General features: G+C 42.1%; 1 protein-coding gene, 1 long non-coding RNA gene and 1 pseudogene across 2 annotated transcripts; 1 reads left to right on the forward strand and 2 right to left on the reverse strand.

The window, feature by feature from the left end:
- Nucleotides 1-40: 40 nt before the first annotated feature.
- On the forward strand, nt 41-2,088 carry LOC120110312 (pentatricopeptide repeat-containing protein At4g21065 pseudogene; annotated as a pseudogene).
- Nucleotides 2,089-3,955: 1,867 nt separating this feature from the next.
- LOC103716990 (uncharacterized) lies at nt 3,956-8,857 on the reverse strand. The gene is made up of 3 exons (XM_017845169.5): nt 8,172-8,857; nt 7,583-7,750; nt 3,956-5,770 (listed from the first exon to the last, which is right to left on the reverse strand). Exons 1-3 carry the CDS (start codon nt 8,763-8,765, stop codon nt 4,052-4,054), a joined length of 2,481 nt encoding a protein of 826 aa, XP_017700658.4. The 5' UTR covers nt 8,766-8,857; the 3' UTR covers nt 3,956-4,051.
- A 6,318-nt stretch (nt 8,858-15,175) lies between these two features.
- Nucleotides 15,176-22,383, reverse strand: LOC120110314 (uncharacterized). Its single transcript, XR_005511240.3, has 2 exons — nt 21,997-22,383; nt 15,176-15,709 (listed from the first exon to the last, which is right to left on the reverse strand). It is a non-coding gene; the product is annotated as an uncharacterized LOC120110314 (long non-coding RNA).
- Nucleotides 22,384-22,778: the final 395 nt, after the last annotated feature.

Raw genomic sequence — 22,778 nt, forward strand, 5'->3', positions numbered from 1 at the left:
GTACTTAAGAAACTCAAAAAATAATATCCATAGCAAAACGAACTAGGGATGCGTGGGTTCATGGAGGCGAGCCCCCCACGCTCGTGCCCTTTCTCCAGTCTCCTCTTCATCTATTAACTCCTGTCCGGTCACCTTCCGAACCATCTTAGATTGGCCATGACTTCAGCTTCGTTATCCTCATCGCCCCTTCCTCAGCCAAGGCCATACTCCTCCGAATCCCTCGACGGCCCCACCACCCTCTCGGAGATTAAACAGCTTCAGGCCGTCCTCATCAAAGCCGGCCTCGCCCACACCCGGCCCGCCCAGAACCGCCTCGTCGCCCTCTGCTCCGCCGCCCGCCCGCCCGACCCCGCTCTCGACCACGCCCTCCTCCTCTTCTCCCGCTCACGCAAGCCCACCCCTTTCATGCGCAACACTATCGTCCAGTCCCTCGCCAACACCTCCGCCCCCCACCGCGCCCTTCGCTTCTACTCTGCTGCCCACCGCGCGGCCATCCCCCCCAACCACCACACCTTCCCCGCCCTCCTCAAGGCCTGCTCGCACCTCCGCGCCCTCTCTGAAGGGAACCAGATCCACGCCCAAGCCCTCAAATCCGGCCTCGGCTGCGACATCCTCGTCCGCAACGCGCTGATCCATCTGTACTGCTCATGCGCCGCACTAGACCGCGCGCAGCGTGTGTTCGATAAAACGCTCGAAAGAGATGTTGTAACCTGGAATACGATGATTAACGGCTACGTCCAAAACGGGTTGGCCTGCGAAGCGCTGGACCTCTTCCGCGACCTCCAGCTCGCCGGCGTCCGGCCCGATGAGATCACCATGGTGGGCGTCCTCTCCGCGTGCGCCGTCGCGGGCGCGCTCGAGCTCGGCAAGTGGGCCCACGCCTACATCGTGAAACACCAGATGGATGGTCGAATCAGCGTCAAGACCGCTCTGATCGACATGTACTCCAAGTGCGGTTTCATCGATCGAGCGCTGGAGGTCTTCGAGAGCACCCCAGTTCGAAATCTCGTTCTTTGGACGGCCATGATTAACGGGTTGGCCATTAACGGGTCGGGTCATAGAGCAGTAGAATTCTTCGATCGGATGGTTAATGATGACGGTATTAAACCGGACGGGATAGTGTTCGTTAGCGTCTTGTCAGCGTGCAGCCATGGGGGGCTCGTAAATGAGGGGACGAGATTGTTCGATGAGTTGATGACTCGTTACAATTTGGTTCCACAGATGGAACATTTTGGGTGCATGGTGGACCTCCTGGGCCGGGCTGGACGGTTGGATGAGGCCCTCGAGTTGATCAGACGCATGCCGTTGGAGCCCGGCGTGATCCTATGGCGCACGTTATTAGGGGCGTGCAGGGCGCACAGGAACGTGGAGATTGGTGAGTTGGCGATGAAGGAGATCCAACGGCGGGAACCAGGTCACCATGGGGATCACGTGCTTCTCTCTAACATCTACGCCTCGGTGGGGAGGTGGGAGGATGTGGCGTACGTGCGGAGGGCGATGAAGAGGATGGGGATCTCAAAGGAGCCCGGGTGTAGCATCATCGAAGTGGACGGCCGGATTTACTCGTTCGTGGTGGAGGACGCATCCCACCGTTATTCCGAGGAGGTGAGGGCGGCGCTGGAGAGGATGACACGGAGGCTGAGGGAGGCGGGGCACGTGCCGGACACGAGGGAGGTGGTGGCGCGCGTGGAAGGAGGGGAGGAGGAGAGGGAGGAGAAGCTGGTACACCATAGCGAGAAGGTGGCGGTGGCGTTCGGTCTGATCAGGACCGTTCCTGGGACGACGTTGAGGGTGGTGAAGAATCTGAGGGTGTGCGTGGACTGCCACGCGGCGATGAAGCTGATCTCGGAGATCTACGGCAGGGAGATCGTGTTGAGGGATCGGAACCGGTTTCACCATTTTAAAAGCGGGTCCTGTTCTTGTGGCGATCATTGGTGAGAAAATCGTGGAACTTGACTTCAGATTGAATTGAGCCAACTGAAGTGTAGAAAGGGATGGTATGAACCTTGTTGCGAGTTTTAGCATAACAGCAGCTTGCGATAAATATTTGACAATCGTTAAAAAGAGAAAGCGAAGAAATTATGTGAAGTTTGGATGTTGATATATTTATACTCTATTCATGTAAGTCAAACAAGTACGGCATAACAAAAATTACTGAGACCACCACCAACATCGTATAGTCTTTGGATGCATCAGCTTACTTTACTTTTTTTTTTTTTCACTCTGCCAAAGATTTATGAGGGCTGTCCATCATGTATCTCATGGTTGATATGAGGACTGTGCAGACATATATTTAGTCCCATATTAATTATTTATTGGATAGATCTTGAATACTTGTATAGGATCAAAAAACCTAAATAATATCTTTCAGCTAGATTTGTTAGGCGAGATTCTGTATTGTTATAAATGGTATCAGAGCGGACTTGGTTCATAATCTATGTGGATTAGGGAATACTGCGCGAATCCATTAGAACTAACCATGAGCCGATCGTAGTACTTATGATTAGATTTGAATGAGTTTGAATCATTAGCCTCATGACGACGTAAAGGTTTAAATGGAAGAAGTATGTGAGAACCCAGTACTTATATAGGATCAAGAATCCAAATAATATCTTTCGGCTAGTTTTTTAAGGTGACGTTCTGCATTGTTATAGTTTATGTGACTATTTTTGATCCCCCTCCCAATTGAAGTCTCCCAGGTCTATCCCCTACTGTCTAGTTCATTACCATTGCCGCTTGGTAAGGGCCTATAGCTTGATATAATAGAAGTTCTATTACTTGATTATGGAGATGGTATGGACATGAACAGAGTATAACCGCCCTTGTTACAATCCAGCAACTCGTTAACGAGCATAATCATATTGGAGCATTCAACATGACCTTACAACTCCACCAACGAGCATTGATTTGCTAGAAAAGTCTGAGAAAACTATAGGTGGAAGGTCATGACCTGTCGTCTGTTGATTAATAGAAAGGAATAAAGAATGAGTAGCTCAACTGAGCCGAGCTTATACGTATTTGAGATCTCTGCTCACAAATGAGGAGTCGAGCGTGAATACATAGTTGGAAGCTCGGGTCGGGTCGGCTCGACTGAAGGACTCATTTCAGCTCGGTTTATTAAAACACCAAGATATACCTGCCATGCCACTAGGTATACATGGGTCGCCAACCCTTCGTCATGCTAAACCTGATAATGGGCCTGATTGCCTGCCCAGCCCAAAAAAGCCCAATCTGAAAAATTGGGCTAGGCCTGGGAACATTAAAAATTGGCAAAAAGAATATATTTAATATATAGTCTACATGTTAATTATATTAACTAATTATATATTATAATAACAAAATCATATACTATATGTTAATGAAGATATTAATGTTGGGTCTGTTGGGTGGGTCTGGTGCTGACCTTTCAGGATTGAACTTGGTCGGCCGATGTGCAGACTAGGATGGGCCTGCGCATAAAGATCGGACCTACTTCTGCTGTAGGGCCTGGCCCGACGATCAGCCCTAGTCATGACTCCTGCAGCTCCACCTCCGTCTACGTGAGCCATTCATACAAAAGGCATCGAGTCGTCGGGCCCAACAGGCTGGGACAAAGCCTGCACGGCACGGTCAGTCGCTCTCATCGTTCCCTTCAGTGTGGGACAAAAGCCTGCACTGATCTTTAAAGTAAGGAACCTTTTCCCTTTGAGGCTCGGATTTGGAATCCGGCATGACGATGAACACTAGACCAATCTCTTAAACGGATTCTGAAAGTTTCTCCAGTAGTGCCAGACAAAGACGCAATATTGAAGCATTCTAACAATCTTCTTTACGGATCATGAAATATAATGATATATGTGTTTTTTTAGACAGAACAAAAAGTAAACTTTATGTTAGAACTAGGATTAAATAGTACACTGCCGGAGCCTCCCTTAGTACGACCCTGATAAAAGTTCTTCATAATTACAAGTAATCGTTTTATTATTTCATTAAATTATGTTTATTCCACATGATAATGGAACCTCACAGCAGTAGCCGTGGACCATGTAAAAGTAGATAGTGTTCACAAGGTCTATGCGGCCAGCGCTTTTATCTCACCAGAAATTTCATACAAATTGATGTGACTGCCAGGATTCTCCCACTGAAGAAGCTCCAAGAGCCCGTTCTCTATCTCTCTTGTCTCTTTCATCAAGCCCCCAACGCAAAACGCAAAGGTAGCCAGGCAAAGGACCACTTGGCTCTTCGAGTCCTCAACTACATCTACGTCATGCCTCTCCACCACTTCTACCGCATGTTGGAGGAAAAGAGCAAGAACCTTCTTGGTTTCCTCTTCATCAGCACTCAGAGCCCGATAACTTCCCAGCTCAAGGTCATTAGGCTCGCTCCTCCTCTGCAACTCCTTTTCCAGTTTTCCTAATGAATTCACTTGAAGGACTTCCTCGAAGCACTTCAATGAAGAGCCAACCATCTTCTTGAACTCCTCCATGTCCCCCCTGATGGTCTCTTGGATCTCTTTCCAAGCAGCTCCAAGCCCATGAGATTCTTCTGCTAAGATCTCCATACCATGAACCAGGAAACATAGTAACTCCACCATCTTAGACAAGAAGCCATGGAGCTTGTGGTAAGAAGCCATAGGGAAAGGCACGAACCAAAAGTTAGGCTCCATCTGAGCTTCATCAATGTACTTCCTTAGTGCATGCACTTCGTGTTTTAGCTTCTTCTGCTTCTCTTTCAATGACACAGGACCTGTTGATGGAACCAATGACTCAATGCACTCGTTAAGTGTCCGAAGGATCCTGGATACTTGGGCTCTTGCCAGAGTAGAAGCCCTTGTGGGTTGTAATAGGAGCTCAACAAGTATGGAGCAAGATAGCCCTATGAAGGTCTCAGTGAGTCTTGAAATGGCGAAGACAGTAGGAGGGCCATAATTTCTCCTGCCCAGTATTATTAATGTGGAGATGATAGCGGCGATTCCTCCTGCATGGCCATACATTCGGCTACGTCGTAGAAAGCTAGTGAAAATAATCCATGGGAGGAGGGCTAAGAACCTAAGTTCCATAAGATTTTGAGAGATGACCGATGCCAATACTCCATAGACCGATCCGATGGCAGTCCCTTGCGCTCTATCATTCGCCAACTTAAATGTGGCCTCTCTCCCTGGGCTGATGGTGATGGCTACGGTAAGACCTGACCAGTACCCATTATTTTTGCTGAACAGCACTCCAAAGAGCACGGCAAGGCCTAGAGAGAGAGAGCACTTCAACGCAGCCACAAGCCTTTCACTACTTACGTTCATGGAGCAAGTATTCTTGAAATTCCTTCTTTTGGTGCTAGGCTCATCTTTGGACGCGATTGTGGTCTGCTCAGTGGTTGGCATCACCTTGTTTTCTTGGGCACCGTCGGCTGAGGGAGTGGTCAGGGTTCCATTATAAAGGAGGTTAATGCAGAAAAGAAAGAACAACAATGGTGAGAAGTCTTTGAGATTTGGAGGGATAACAGGTAATGATAGGTGGGGTTTATCTAGGAGCTCTCTTCTGGCCATGAAGTTTTCTTGTTTTGCGTTAGCCGTGATGTTTTGTTCTCTTAGTCTAAAAGTAATGTGGTCTCTTAGGCTGAGCAGATTAACTTTGTGCTGCTGTTGGTCAAAAAAGTTTACAGGAAAGGATGTGGTGGAACTTAGAGCAATCTCCATTCCCTTTAAAGTTGTCTCTATGTCTTGCAAGCTATCTAATGGCTCCTTCAAATGGGGTGGTAAGAACCTGAAAGGAGGTCTTTCCCATTGTGAGCTTCCCTGTCCAAAAAATTGAGTGTAATTTAAATCAGAAGAGGAGAAAGAAAAATAGTATAAGTACGATAAGGGTTTTGATGCGCTTAAGGAATGATAAATTGTTCGTGAATTTGATGAGAAAATAAAACGATAGCACTTAAGAGTAAACGTCAACTGAGTTATTGCTCTTGGCAGTTGCATACAATTATTTGCGGGAATTTTGCACTTGTTATTGAAATGCCGTCTACTTCACGTTATCGTCTCATAACTTTATCAGGTCCTCATGCTAACTCCATTTCCTTGGAAAGCTATTTGAGTGGCAGTATGAAGATTTTGATGGTATTAATCGTGAGATACACCTTGATATCTCACAGTGAGAACCGTGACATACATGTTTGCGCCTAACATTATAGAGATGGACAGTAGCTGTATTTAAGGACCACTATGCATCTCAATAGTTTTCAAGGTGCAGCATGAGGTGGATTGGATTATATCCATGGCCAATACTTGCATTCTTGCCGGCTAGTGGAGCCAATCTATCGTTAAGGTCTATCGTGTAATGGCATTTATGCAGAATATTGGACCTATCTTCGACCAACTTTAGTGTCAGCCATGCATCATTCAAGATGTATGAGAGATATCCAACACAGAAGTAGTGCATGCACATGAGCTGCACGCAGCTGCTCATAAGGTTGAAATTCAACCAATGCTGGATCTAAACAATTCTAATAGTTATAAGTCCAAAATGTATCCAACCTATATATACTGACTCATGTCCTTCCCTCAAATAGCTATCTCAAAGGTATTATTTAGGTTCCTTAGTCTTATATAAGTACCCAAAGCTACTTAGTGCATAATTAATGTGGGACTAAATACATATATATACGAATCCTTACATATTCTTTTCATTTAAGCTTTGGCATCCCCGTCAAGCTAAAGATATAAATTCATTCAAATCTAATACTACAAGTTCAATTATAAATACTATGATCAACATATGGTTAATGAGCCCATGCTGCAATATCTCCTACTCCATATGGGTCAGATTCATACTTATTCAAAAAAGTTAGGTTGAAGTATTATTTGGGTTTCTTAGTTCTGTATAAATATTCAAGATCTACATAATGCACAGTCGATGTAGAGTTTAACACATGCCTATACGGCCCGGTTATCATACATCCTAACTTAGTTTAGATCGATATGTATGAATGAATTTATCAAGCATGCACTGCAGTATAGATCATGCACGAATTTCAAAGAATCAACTATACAGGATTCTTTACTACGCACTTTGCGGTGGGCTGACGGGTGTTCGCTCCCCGAACCAATGAGGTCCAGAATTGTAGGATTATCTAGTCGGCATCAGCTTGAAGCTGACGAGGATACTAGTTTGGCCACTTTATTCTCTAAATCCGATTCTTGGTAAGCCTATGCGGTCCCTACATGATGTGAATTGCTTAAAGCCATCTAATAGGGGCATGGTATGATGACGCAGGGTAGCACTTCTCTTCGTATGTTTATATTTTATAAAAAGCCCGCAATATATGAGTCTTGAATTGTCTTAATTATATCCTTCTTCCAAAACTTTTCCTCTTCTTTCCTCAGATTCGGTATCCTTTGGATACATCGAAAGATCGCTTATAACTTAGAATAATAGTAATTTTTGCTCATACTTAACAAAGGCTGTGTGGTCATTACCTCCCTTTACCAAAAAAAAAACTTAGAATAATAGGTTATCTTCTCTTTTTGTTTGGTCGTTCCTACAAGGATTTGAGAGTTTAGTGAGGATGATCAGATCCCTACGCAAAGCAAAAGCCAAAAACTAATTAATCTTACTTGCTTTTGTTTTATGTTCTGAAGAAGCTTGGTGCTCTCAGCGGCTAAGCATCGAGCCTGAGAGGTTAATGCAGCCATGCAAGCATTATTATCAGCATAGAAGGCATTCACCAAAAGCCTCAGCCTCTCCGTCGCCACCTCCATGTATAGCTTGCTCTTCTCTCTTACCTACGATAAGAATAACACCACAAGTGGTTATACATGGTCGTACTTTTAAAAGTATGATTATTTTTTTTTTGACAAGAATATAAAATATCTAGTACATCTGAAATACATAACGTGAAAAGTCTAAGATTCCAGCGCTACGGGCTGGCCTCTAATGCTCGCCATTCTTAACCTCTTTTTATTCGTTTATGGTTATTGAAAAGGAAATGTGAAGAGCAGATAAAACAGCCACTTGGATCCAATTTCCCGAGGCCTCTTATTTTCAACCTTCGCTTGTATTACACATACCAAATACCAGCAATAATATATACATACGACATACCTTCGGTATAGTTAGCTGCGTCGATAATATGGTTACCTCATAGCATGCAAGGCGAGGATAGGGGAACAGTATTATAGCTGCATCGATAATATAGTTAGTTACCTCATGGCATGCAAGGCGAGGATAGGGGAACAGCAATGCAAGAACAGATGCCACGACTCCGACCGAAGTGCTGGCCGCAACATGAACCGGATGCCACACGGACTTGACGTGATCGGGGCCGACCTGCTCGAAGGGAGCGACATAGATGATGACGATCTGGCCGAGGGCGATGCGCTTGGCGATCAGGTCAGTGGAGCCCGGCAGCGCAACCACAAACGAGCTGAGAACCACCGCGAGGGTGGTGGTGGCGATGGAGAAGCCGTCGGGCCGGATCAAGAACAGGGCCAGCATGGCAGGTAGCACACCGAGGACTGTCCCATACAGTGCACTTGCAGCACCATGCAACGAGTCCCCCAGCGTCGCCTCCCCTGCGATCATAATCGCGGTCACATAGGAGAAGGCAGGGAACGTCAGATGGGAGCGGAGAACGCTCGGGCTATAGATTGTTGCGACACCAACGATGGTGCATGCTAGCGCCGTACGGAGAGCAGAGCCTAAGCGAGAGCGCCACAAGGAGCGACCATGATTGGTTGCAGAGGAGGTAGTGATGGCGGCACTTCTATTTGGAAGTGTCGTGCTCCTACTAACACTCATTTGGAGAGAGAGAGAGAGCTGTGAAGCCAGAAAAAAGGTCAGAAAAAGGAGAGAGTTGTTGTTCTACTACCGGCTATCGATCACAACTCACTGGCATGCATGGAGCAAGGATTGGAGGGGTTTTTGTAGGGAGAGCCGACGGGGTGAGGCGGCAAAGTTGACCCACCAAATGGGTCGCAATTCGCAAAGCATTTCTATTACTTTTTCAGGTTTTTGATACTTAATGTCCCCCTTTTTTTTTTTTTCTTTTCTTATGCTTGGCCGTTTGTGGCCACTCTTTAGATGGCACTTGCTTTTAGATAAATGAAGACTCGGCTAAGCTATTAATCGTGCTGGTATTTGCTACCCATATAATACGATCTGATTTATTTGATAACTCGGTCCGGTACGCCAATTACTTGCCCTTTTCGTGTACTTGCCCTTTTCGTGACTGATCCGACGTCAGGGTAGCGGAGAGAGTTTTCTCAAGGAAAGAAAGGAGAAAAGTGGGGGGGAGCCAGAGAACATTGGACCTAGTGCTCATGGTTGGTACCGGGACTGGTGTAACAGGAGGAAATAAAACTGAAAAAAAAAAATACAGAAATCTTACACACCATGAAACAGCCAAGGGAAAGCACGTACACCATCAAGATGGTCGCACGGTGGAAATAGAGCTTTAATTTCACCAGAGCGGCCTAGGTTCGAGACATAAGAGTATCAATTAAATGCGGAGACCGAATACCCCCAGCCGTCTGCTTTATCCGGTGAAGTCGTTATCTAGTTTGCCGTTACTTAGGTGGTGCTGGTGCGACGTAATCACACGGAAATAAGGCTGTCATGCTGGTGGAGCTCTGCCACGGATGAGGAGAATATAAATAAAAAAAGTTCCAGGGGAGGGGGCTAGTGGGAGTTGCTACGCGGTTGAGGTTCTCCCTTCTTTTTTTTCTCCCCTTTTTTTTCTCTAAGCAAAAAAAATAAGCACGATATTTTTGTTTTTAGAATATTGAAGCAAGAATACGATGACTTCATATTGGGTCTCCCACATCTATCATGAAGTCAAGAGGTCCTCTCGCTGCTTTGCGAATGCCAGAGCTAAGCTTAGGAGCAGAGACAATTTCCCGGAGGATCTCATGCTTCTCGGAGTGAATGCTAATGCCCAGCATGTCGTTTTTGACAAGGGGATATAGCTGTGCTTGTTCTTTTATTCTGTTTTTCCTTTTTCTTTTTCATTTTTTCTGTTGGGTTCGGCCCTTAAAAACAATTAGACGAAGAAAGAAAAAAAATCAGCAATAAGTATAATATGGATAGAAAGCAACTTCTCTTTGGAACACGTACGCAATATTTAAGTTTTTTTTTTTTTATGAATAATAGGAGGGGGGGAGACCCCACCCACGTAGCTCCGTCCATCAGAGAATGTTCGATGCAGGTAGAAATTTGACTCATATCTTTTCCAATTCGTGGGCCACCCCACGTGTGAGTACGTTACCCTAGTGCCACCTCAATGCCAGCTGGACCAGATAGCGGTTCCATCGAGTGTGTCCAAGTGGAGGACATTCGGTCCCCATATTTAATCGATGCCCGTGCGTTTGGAACCTGGACGGCGCCGGTGGAAAAAGAAAAAAAACTACCCGCACTATAATTATCCAGATTCAAATATATGAGAATGCATCATCTAGGATGTAGACCTTGAATCTCTAGTTATCAGACTTGAGGTTTGAATCTCTAGTTAATTTACAAATCCAAGTTAACTTGTCATAACTAAATAAGACTACATCTAGGCATGCTGCTTCTTATTCAGATTTTTTTTTTTTTTTTTTTTTTGAACCTATAGCTAGTAAGCTACGAATGTTCCTTGGATTCACAGTCTTTAGACTGGAATTCTACTCATTACCACTATTGCAGGATTAAGATCTTAACTTTTACTTGGCAATAATGATGTCAAGGGACATCAATAGCTCAAGCTAGACGTTTTCAATGAGCTGAGTGAGAAAATTAAGTAAACTTGCGATTCTATTTGCAAATTTCTAAAACGAAAAGGTTTTGTATGTACATAGGTCATGAGAAAGTCTTTATATGGGAATTAATTTATAAAGAAAGAAGCTATATGCAAAAAAGAAAAATTATAATTATAACTTATCATGTAGAACTGTTTACATAGGTGGTTTGTTTGGCATAAAACAATTTACTAACATGTAAAATCAAGGAAGTAATTAGATATCATATTAGCACTCTACTTCTAAATATGGGAAGATAAAAGAATTGGATAGTATATCCAAACTAGTTTTCAATTTAGAAGCGAAGCACTTATGCAATATCCTGCAATGATATCGAGCGACTATAGATCACGAAAATAAATGATGTTAAATAGCGTTGCGAGAAACATGTTATAAAATGACATGTTACGTGATAACTATGTGTAAATCATAGAAGAAATATCTAAGCGCACAGATATCTTATACAAAAGTTATGTATAAGTTTCTCATTGCTTTCTTGGCAGCTTGTTTTGTGCTAATAAAAGAAGGATCAATAGGATGGTTAGCCATCCACCATGTAACTTCTTCTCTATGAGATTTTTTCAGAGATCTCTCCGGTAGTCAGGAAAAGGTGATACTCCTAAAGATCCACAATGTATCACTATTTTCATAAAATATATATGCTAGCTAGATACTAGATAGTCTTCGTGATTTTACTTATTTGTTTATATATATTTATTTATTTACTTTTGTTTGGGGGTAGGGGAGAGAGGCTGAGTTTCCTCATGATCTTCTTTAAGTTGCTTTAAAAGGATTTTGTCCATGATCTCCTATTTCTTTTGCTTGCTTGTAAAAAAAAAAAGAAAATTCAATAAGCTTCACCTTCTGTTATGACTCTCTTAATCTTATTATGCATCTACCTCGAAATTAAGTAGGATCTTCTCCATTCAGCCAACCTGCAAATGTCAGATAAATTCACTAACCACACAGGAGAGAACCATCAATCGTAAAAGTCAAAGACCACTCTCTCCTAATAGTGATATTTCTGAAAACAAGAGAGAGGATAGAAGTACAGTACGAGCAAGCACACACCATTGAGGCCCGAACATCATGGTGGGGGAACCACTGCTCAATGCTCATCCTCGCAATCCTTGAGGCCGGGAAGGGTCAAGTGGGCATTCGATGAGGCACGTACCTAATTTCCATCCAGCAGCCACGTTAGATAAAAAAGACTAGCTGTGTTCCTTCCACAGCGAGCACCTCAGTGCCACCCCTCCAAGGCCTGTCCCTCTCACTGGTAAACCCCACCCCCGCCACCTTTTTCTCTTTTAGTATCATGAGGACCAAGGGAGGAGGAGGACGGCCATCTTCTAAGCGTGCCCAAATGCCCATGTATGGTCTATCGATCCCACGCGTCAACCAGGCTTTCTGGGTGGAACGCAACACTCGATCCCACCTTTTCCCTTCGATGCTGTGGGCCATTTTCGGCCTCATATCCACCACCAACCCTCTCCTCCTTTCGTTCTGGCTAGACTGGATACAATATGGGTCCTGGGTGGGGCGAAACCCCCCCCTGCGTGGTCACCAACAACCAACCCTTTTGTCGCAATCTACAGGCAAGGAGGTGCGTTCCAATGCAAGATTTCCAAGTTGGTTCCTCGGTGGTGATGACGGCTGATTAATGGGATCGAGCCTTCAAGAACCGGCTGCATTTAGAAAATGCCAGCATTCCATTCCATTACATTCCATTGCATTGTTTTTTGTCTGCATAACCACAAGGATATATTCCAAAATCTAATACCAATTATCTCATCAATGTCTCTACGTCCACGCAAGAATTTGTATGGAAACATGTTTTCCTTTGAAGAAGACAAATTTTATTAATATTTTTCATGAAAATTTTTCTTTCTTATCGAAGTGATTGTACGTGTGTGTGTGTGTGTGTGTGTGTGTGTGTATATAGAGAGAGAGATATATATATATTTTCCTTTTCCTTCTCTATAAATTATCTCGCAACCAAAGTATATCCCCTAGATTATGGCTTATCGAAGAGATCAATCTGCCTGCCATGTCAAGCTAAAACTGTGGACTTGGATGTGAACAAATTTTCGATATCGAATCATCCAATTAGCTACATGCATATGTCCAGCCAAGATGATTAGAGAGAGGTGCAGAGATGGCCACACATGCCATGGATCGCAGATGGTCCTATTCGAGATGATGTGTGACAGATCATGCGACTGCAGCTCCAATCAAGTTGCCATGAATTGTCAAAAAAAAAGAAGAAGAAAAGCACCGGTCTTGTGGGGTCTACTGATCTTCTACCCTTTGTGGTGAAGTTATAGTGTTAGAAGCACTTCCTCTTCCGGACTACCAGTTTGTGGCTCTGGAGATTGGAATCCTGTGTGTTACCTTACCAAGTTTCTTCAGATATGCTATGATGCCGGAATTGGCCAATTGGGCTATTGGAACATCTTCTGTTATGACAAACGATGTGGCAACCGTCTATCATGGAAACCAGAGAAAAGAACCATATTCTTGTTTAATGGATGGCTTTAGATGCTGCGCTCGCTTGGATCATGCTAAGCATCGGTATCGGTTCGGTTCGGTTCTGTCGCTACACGTAACACGCTAGGAATCAAACTTGCAGCCTCCTCTCAAAGAAACAATGATCATGTCTTTCATTTTGATATGAGGTACGTGGTAAGCAAGCCAATTTTGATTGCATTCTGATCTTGCTTCATTTATATTAGGCTAGATGCTGAGTTGGAAGTTGGCAATGGTCATGTCCTTGGTTAGAAAAATACCTACATCACCAATTGCTTGAAGATAACAAGGCCTAGTCAACTAAGAAATGATGTGCCTCTATTTGTATTGTGAAGCATAAATTCTGGTGCCGTTCCATAATGGAGAGCCTTATCCTCTGCGTTAATAAGAACGAATGCAGGAGATAGAGCAGGACCATTTGTTGGTCCCTCTCATTCAGTGCGTTGGATACACTTCAAGGTCCATTGTACAAAGCTTAGGAGGCGGCCTCAATCCAAATCAATTGAAACAGTGGTACTCTAAGATCCAAATCTGCAACCTTTCAGCCGATACTGTTTGTACTTTAAAAAAAAAAAGTGTGGGGGTGGGAGCAGGATTATTTTCAACATAAAAAGGATCAGACTACATTGTAATTCTTATATGTTTATACTATATTCGAAATCAGAGTATCTGTTCATCATTTTTTATACCGCAAATATCCTCATATTTTTTTATATGAAAATATGAAAAAAAATTGGATTACCTTTGAAAATCCAAGCTAATAAATGTACAGAAATATTTCTTCCAGATCAAATTATACTTATGAAAAATAAATTTTAAAACTGATTCGAGGAAAATGATTTGATAGAAATAACAAAAAGATTCGAGATCACTCTTAAAAACCCAACCAGATTAAAATGTATATAAACATTTCTTCTTAATAAAATTCTAGTTTTAAGATTTACTTTCAAATATATAATGTTATTTATTTATTTTAGTAATAATTTTTTGACGGTTGGTACATAATATAATTTATTTTTTTCGTTTTTCTCCAAAGGAAGCATTGTGCATGCCTAGCAGCTAGGCTCATTTAAGAGGACTTCAAAATTACCAAACAAGTATGATTTTTTTTTATAAAAATATATATATAATTGTAAAAGCTGCCAAAAAGTTCATAATAAATCAATAGACACCTTTTTTTTAATTAAATAAACTAGTATAATTCCATCAGACTAAATAAATATTCTAATTAAATTCCTAGATAAATAATATATCGGTAAAGAAATAATAGATAGCTGCTGTTTTTGTTGGATTTTTGGTCCTTTTTTGGAATTAAAATTGAATACAGATTTGCTTTCTTCCCGGACAGGTTCAAAAAACATGCAAATTTAGTTTCGTATCAAATAAATGGTATAAAGAAGGATATTAGAAAGAAGAAATAGACAATCCTCAAGTCGAGATGGTATCCTTTGCACTGCGCTGGTTCAGATCCCATGGCTTAACAGATGTGGACTCAACCTGGCCCTGAAATTTAGATCTGTAGGTCAATTTTGATACGGCTTCTGAATCCAATTCTCCAATCTTGTTAGCTTCTAACTAGACCTCACCTTTTTGTGATAATCAACTAAACCTTATTTTTGAAAAACAAGTCAAATGAAAACAGACCATGACTTGAGCTTAACAATCTAAACATAATTTCAGGAAGACCAAAAACTGGAGCTTGACAGATGAATTTAGTGCCAATTCAAATTATCATGTCCAAACTGACTGAATGTGGAGGTAGGCTTTTTCTAGTGTCCATCACGCTAGCCTGCATTGGCCTGTTTCTGACAGCAAAAGAACAAATCTAGCACCCACGAACTCAGCCAATTTACAACTGACAAGCCATACATCATTCAAGAAAGCTACACATTAGTGCCTCTGCTAAATGGATGGCCAAATGCATGTGATAGCGCTTGTGATTTTTACATAAAAAATAACATCATACCAGGTCTATTAATCATATGCAGTTCTTTAAACATATACACTATGTCGAATGAATACACTTCGTAGGGGTACTATTAGCTAATGACAATATTCAAAAGGAGCAAATGTAGCACTTTATGATGGCTGCGATGAAAGAGATTCAGGATCATTCATGCCTGCAAAAAATGCAATGACAATCCATAGCATGAGGAATACTACTATTGCAGCCTTCAGTACATGATCACAGCTGTTATTCATTGGAGGATCAGTGACTGGATAACTGTTGACAGCTGCATCACCGTCTGAAATATTTCCGTGATGCTGGCTTTTGCTCTTATATTCCATTCTGCCTAGCAAGTTAACAGCAACAAGCCTCCTGCAATGTGAACAAGTACAATTCCCTCCTAGAAATGCCGGCACAGTCTGAAGGAATTCAGATAAAACTTTCCGGTATGTTTCTCCCTCAACATGCAACTTTTGCTGAGTCATGGGCTTCAGAACCTAATATATCAAGGTATTGTAAACCCAATTTAGCAAGTCCAGTATCGTGAGCTGTATGCATTTCTTGATACATGATCACAAATTAAAGTTACATGAACACCTATCTAATCTTAGAAAGGTAGGTCTATTATGAGGCAGAATTACTCTCAACAGAACACTAATCTAACTTGCTCCTTGAAAAGGCATTCCAAACCAGTAATTACGTTGCACTGAGTTGAATTATAAGACTTTCAACAAATAATAATATGCAGTTCCTATTCCATTAGATTATTAAAAAACACAAGGCTGCCATTGCATTAAAAACAAACACAAGTCTGTAATTTGGGCATTGGCAACATCCATCTGGAACTTCTTAGATTAATGTTTGATCACAATAGTTTATAGAACAATCAATTCAAAGATCCAGGAAATTCCTGAACATTCAATCTCCCACCGCAAAATCATAATCATAACCATCTAGCCTTTTCCCAACTATTTGGTATCGGCTTTATGGATCTTTACTTGCCAAAAGTGCCTATCTACGGCCATCTTTGATGTTGTTCTAAGTTTCTTCTTATCCTTCCTCACAACCTCCATGCATGTTAATGTAGGTCATCCCCTTCCATTCTTTCAATCTCTCCTTAGATCTTTATTGTATGTCCATACTATCTTAATCGATTTTCCATCACTCTGCTGTGTAACTCCTACAGCTCCTCTAATATATTCATTCCTTAATCTATCTTTCCTAGTTTTACCATGCATCCATCTTATTCTTAGGTTTGCCACCCTAAAATCCTAAACCAATATAGTAGAAATTCTCCATCTGATGAAGTATTTCTGGTATAAATAGAGTCTAGACCTAGCAGCAGGAATCTTCCATTTAGGGTGGTGCACATGCTTCTGTATCTTCTTAGGATCTCATCCCTCACCCGCCTCCTAAGTGTTTTCTTACTAATTATTTTAAGAGACCCGCCCCACATGCTTCCGATAATGAAGGTCTGGGCTTGTTGGCTGCTTTTCAAAACTTGCTTGACAAAAGGTGAAGAACACCTTTTAAATGCAAACTATGTAGCCGGCTGCTTTCTTCATAACTAAAGTTTTTGGCTAACGCAGATCCAAGTTCTGCAAGAAGCTACAAGGACAAATTTCATAAAGAACAAGAGTGCAGTAAACCAAATCAACTCCAAAAATGGTCACAATCCACCCTAAGACAATCCACTCCAACAAGACTAGAAAACCCTCCCTAAGACCATCTCATTGACATGAATCTCAAAGAGAGGGACAAAAATCCAACCATTTAACCATTTATTAATAATCTTTTTTGCCATTTATACAATTCACAGCAAGAGGAATTGACCCCTCCTATCTATCATCTATCAAAACCTCCTATTCTTGGCAATAGTATGATCATCCCTCCCTCCCTTCCCATTCATGTATAAACAGAGTTGTCCATTCGGAAATTGTCTTCTATGTACAATGGAGTTCCCAAGTGAAAAGGCAGGGAAAGAGAAGGATTTAGGGGAGGCACACAATCAGAAACAATCTCAATTTTCCAAGGATAGCATCGCATGAAATGCTAATTTTGCTACTCAAAAATCTGTATTGTAGTTCCCGACCTCTACCACATCACTATAACCAACCTCTCTTCTATCTTCATCCATCCCTGCCATTGCAGAAGATGTAACAGGGATACAACACCACGCTCTGGTATCTAGACAGGTCATAAAAGTTTCTCGATCCGGCAGTTCAGTTGCGAAGGATGTCGACTATAAATATAAAGAAAGCGGGAACTCAATCTTCGGGGAATTGGGGAGGATCCCCCCTGACGATTTTTTATAGGGCAATCTAATGTCCTTGTCTTCGTCGCCATCCATCATGATCGTGATCACTCTCTTTGATCCACTCAGAGGCTAGACTAGAAAGATGAGATGCCCACTGCCACTCAAGAGGATATTTATACCAAGACTATGAAGATAAGATACAGAAGGTAACACTAGGAGAAGAAAGATGTACATCAAATCAGCTGTATTATAAAGAAAAAAAGGGTCCCCTGGTCCCTATAGGACTGAAAAGAACCATAGTAAAACATTGGTAAAGAACCAGTTTCTGAAATCCTCTCAGACTAGAAGCATGCTGAAACATCAAAGTACACCTTCGAAAAAGAATGTTGAAGAGTTCGACCATTTATCCTCAAAACTTGGTTATTCCTCTCACCAAATACCTCATAGGATGGACAAGATAATCTTGTTAAGCATTTCTCCCTTCTGAAGGGGGACCAAACAGAAATCTCTGGCCAAAATTTTTACCTTTCAAGTCCTGATCTGTAAACTCAAGAAACTGATTTACTGCACTATCATTGGACTTCTGATCTTAAAAGTCGGTTTGCCATTTTGACTAAGTTATATCTGTCGATTTCAACCATTCCTCTCCATGATGCACTAATGCAGTCTTCTTGCTGATCCTCTAACCTTTTTTTCCCGTTTCTCTACAATTAAGAATAATTACTAAGTAGGAAATCTCGTCATATCACAAGTCATGATGGTTAATAAAAAAAAACTATAAAAAATGTCATGACGTGTTTGCTAGGATTTCATTGCACTATTAATTCTAGCCCTTTATAATGGTTGTTTGGCTGGGTCACATCAATGAAGACGCATGGCTACTTTATGAAGGAACGCATGCAAGAAACACAATTTAGTCAAGAAACAACAGCTCCTTCTAGTAATGCAAAACTAATGTATATATAACAAACACAATCCAGTCTGAGAAGCAATCGCACTGAGTTACACATAGTGAGAAAAATATAATATCCAAAGAATATATACAATTCTGTCAGCAGAGCAACCTAGTAAGGTCTCTAAGTTTAGCATCCCTCAGACAAAGCTATGCCAGAATGAGTTCCCCATCGCTTAATAGAGTAGTAAACATTTTTCAGAATTACATAGCAACTAACGATTTTAAAAGTAGACATTAGTTATCCAAGATGCCATATAGACATGGACCTGAGCTCTATGTAGAAGAAAATTTCAGTGCATAAGGATATTTGCCAATCGCAAGTAGAAATCTTTGTGGTTGAAAGATAGGCCATCTGTAACCCATGGACATCTTAAATGCATTTACAAATACTCACAATAAGAAACGGACCTTGTCTATAACTGAAAAACATGGTCACATTTGGGAGAGCATAGAGGAACTCTTTTTTATCAAAAAATGGAAAAAGGAGAAAATTTCTAGTTTTCTACCATATAAGGTCCAACAAGCCTCTACTCTGTACAGTTCTTTCTAGATTTAGCCGCATATCACTTCTGGAGCAGGTGTCATTAAATCTAGTTGGTTAGCCATTCTCTTTTTGAGGTCGGTGGGGATTATCTCTTTGACAAAGCCTAATCTGGGCAAATGCAGAACCCAATTATTTTCTGATCTCATGCTTAACCACACCAGAGGGCAAACTAGAAATTAGTAAAAGAATAAATTATAAATTCTATGCACAACTATCCATATCATGCTATAAATGAAGTGAATATTTGCATGGCCTCCAATCATGTTCCGCTGCATAGGCAGATGATATTGCATAAATTTAAGTACAAGGACAACAACTAGTTCCACTAGTTCAAAATATTCTTCTAAAAAAAATCTGCAACATGAAGGAGATATTTGAGCAAAATAAAACAGATCTTATTATCAACCAAGCATCATACTTCAATAAAAGCCTGTGCAATAACTCAAACAACTGGAGGAAGGCGTATAACAAATAAAGTCCCAAGGCGATCTGGATGGTGATCTTGGACAAGATTGGAAAAGGATCTCATCATTTCCATTGGCCCTCACAATCCATTAAAACTGTAATCCGTGGATCTTCTTCATTAATCAAATGCAGGACCCCTTGTTCTATTTGAGAAACTATAGCAACAATGAAAACCACAATGGACTCAGATTGATGAGTGGCTGGACCACGCTATCTTCCAGTGCCACCGAGCTAGAAGGGTATGGAGGCAGGCAGACTTTCCCACGGTGCTCTGGGATCATGCGGAGGCCTTTCTCCAGGTTATTCGTCGACTGGCTGGAACCTTGCAGTCCAGACTGGAGGCAGTTCGGGCGACCTATACTGCTTACCAGATCTAGCTTGCAAGGAACGCATGGACCTTCGGAGAGAGTTGCCCCCCACCAGGGGTAGTAGTGGAGAGGGCGCGGCTGCTGGCAATGGAGGCCTCTCAGGCAATCCAGTCGGATAGACCTTTGACAGCTCGGGATATATGGGGCTCCTCATCTGCTCGTGGAGCATCTCGTTTGGTGTTTTTCACTCGAGAGCCCCCCCTCCGAGTTTCCTCAAGGTCAACTTCGATGGATGTGTCTTGCAGGGCAGCAGGAGAGGAGATGCGGGCTTCGTTGTTAGGAACCCGGACTCCAGGGTCATCGCAGTTGGGGGTTGCCACTTGTTCGACACCTCGGTGCTAGAGACGGAGCTGCGAGCAGCCTGGTCAGGATTGTGCTATGTTCGGTGGGTTTTGCAGGAGAGAAAGATCCTTCTGGAGGGCGATTCTACAACGGTCATTGACTGGATTCAGCAGGCTTCCGGGGGGGGGTCAGCATTCACCACCTGCTTCTGAGAGATATCCGGGCCATGGTTTATGATGGGATGATGCTTCAGGAGAAGCACGTGTTTAGAGAGGCAATGGGGCTGCAGATTGGGTGGCGTCCTTTGTTGCCAACCATTCCGGGTACCACCTCCAGTGGGGGGAGATAGAGTTGCCTGGTGCTCTCCGTGATGTGTTGTTTTTTGATTTTCTTGGTTGTACCCGTACATGTTATATATGATACTCCCGTTTTTAGCAAATAATAAAAATAAAAATAGAAAGACTAAAAAACAGCTACAAAAAAGCGCATGCTTTCGCCGTACATCATGGCAAAGAAGCCTTATTCCATCTATCTAGGATCAGATTAAAGAGATTTGAAAGCTTATGTTTTTACCAAATTGGCAAAATGTGGAGAGGGTCGCCTTATAATAATGTGAAAGCCTTTGGTGTGAAATCAACATGAAATAGCTATGGACAATCACATGTGAAAGCACAATTATGCCGCAACTAATAAAACCCTAAAACAGCAAAATCAAGAAAATATTGATGTAGATTATTCAATGTAGTTCTGAAGTACACAGACAGCCAGTAGAAGAAACAAAATGTTCGGAAGGATAGGATGGGATAAGAAGCTTGTATGATTATTATGATACAATAACATAGAATTTACCATGTACAAAATTAACATCGGCAATTATACAACATTAAAGGCACATGCTAGTGAGGAAGTATCACAAGAACATTAGCAAGTAGTATAACTAATGTAATGATACATACATGACCACAACCATAACCATTTCTCCTTGTCCCACTTATTTAGGTTGGCCTTATGAATCATTCTTGACTTTTGGTCCCATCACAAACTGCCCCAGATTCAATTCAATCTATGAGTTGGTGTATAAAGTTGGTAAAGTTTCTGAGTCAGTATGATTATAAATAAATTAAAAAAGTAGCTAATTCAAAGAAAAGTCATACCAACAGCTTGAACAAAGTGTGGCTTTATCCCGAGGCATTAAACTAGAGCATGCAAGTCCACAAGACAGATGACAAGTCAAGGTCAAAGCATCACATCAAATCCATGCCAAAAGACCAACCGCGACCACATTTCAAGTTCTTGTGATGAGAGTAAATTGTAAGTTTCCCTCCAACGAATGGTCCTCTTTAGAGATGAAAGTGAGCATGAAATGTCACCATTTGCTGCAGTATAGAATCTATAAAGCTCATTCTCATCAATCTTGTACAAAATTATCATCTCACTCATTTCCTCTAGATGGGCACTAATCAAATCAACACATGTGTAGTAATATTAAACACATCAACATGCTATGTGAAAATACATCACTATCCTGCCTAAAGATAAAAAAAGTTCAGAAATAAATGTCAAACAAGAACGTGTTTAAATGTACAAGTACAAGAAGTGATTTTTTACATTCACTTGCTCATATAAAAAACACACAATGTCCATTCCATGCATAGGCACGGACGAAGAAATGAGGGTATATCCATGCTTAAAGAATTTCTGTCCGAGCATTAGACCGTTGAATTTCTGTGCCCAGCCATTTCCTAACTCCATCTACAAGGCTCGAAGCGGAAATCAAGAACCAACAGAAAACGACATCCTACTTCTTGATCCTCGACAGGCGAGGCTAAAACCGAGAATTCATTTTTTTTTTTGTGGAAAAGATAGCTAAAATCCCAGGAAAATTAAATAAATTAGGGATTTTCCGAGCTTACCTCCAGGAATCCATGGAATAATCCTTGCAGATCCTCGGCGATTTACAGATCCAAGCTATAGAAACAAGAAAATTAGGGTTGAAGCCGGCGAGGACATAGACGTGGAAAGCAGGCTCGGTGGGCCGCGGCCGAAGCAGATCACGCCGCCGGACTCGTTGATGTAGAGGATCTCGTTCTTCCACTCACGTCATCGGAGAGGGTTTGGGAGGATTGGGAGGAAAAGGTTTAGGACTTTTCTGGGAGGGAGGAAGGATTGCAGATGTTTCGGATAGCTTGAGATTTTGGAGGCAGAGGAACAATCCCGGTGGTCGACGGTCGCGACGGCCAGGGAGGAGCCCGAGTCCACAGCGGTGGGGTCGCCTTGGAGTGATGAAGGGGGTAGGGGACGGCTCTCGACGGACCGTTCCCTCCCTCGCAATTGTACGTTAGGATATGTGAATGGGCTTACGTGGCGTGCTACAGCGTGTTCTTTGCACGATGCCTTACAAATTCCAGAACGTAACCCTTTTTTTAAACAAAGAAAGCAATTAGCTAATAAGTACTAAGATTTTTTTTTTTTTTATATCAAACATCTCCCATCTCTCCTCCTTCTTCTTCTTCTTCTTCTTTCGGCAGCTCGCACTAGTCTCGCATGAGCACTGTGATCTGATTCGTAATACGGACAACCATGATCTGATTCGTAATACGGACAACCATCAACGTCTTTCATATATTTCTCATGATAATAAAAAGCTAGCACTCACAGAATTCAAATATATTTCATGCGCATGGATTAGTTTAAA

The sequence above is a fragment of the Phoenix dactylifera genome, chromosome 8 (assembly GCF_051530095.1).
Source record: "Phoenix dactylifera cultivar Ajwa chromosome 8, Ajwa_hap1_PhDact_Kaust_v1.1, whole genome shotgun sequence".
Taxonomy (NCBI): Eukaryota; Viridiplantae; Streptophyta; class Magnoliopsida; order Arecales; family Arecaceae; genus Phoenix; species Phoenix dactylifera.

What these genes read in the sequence shown, in the direction of transcription:
- LOC103716990 (XM_017845169.5), bottom strand. Translation starts at nt 8,765, where the DNA reads ATGAGTGTTAGTAGGAGCACGACACTTCCAAATAGAAGTGCCGCCATC. An exon ending in CTCGCCTTGCATGCCATGAG is followed by an intron (nt 7,751 to 8,171) that starts GTAACTAACTAT and finishes TTCTTATCGTAG; the next exon opens with GTAAGAGAGAAGAGCAAGCT. An exon ending in AGAACATAAAACAAAAGCAA is followed by an intron (nt 5,771 to 7,582) that starts GTAAGATTAATT and finishes TTTTTTGGACAG; the next exon opens with GGAAGCTCACAATGGGAAAG.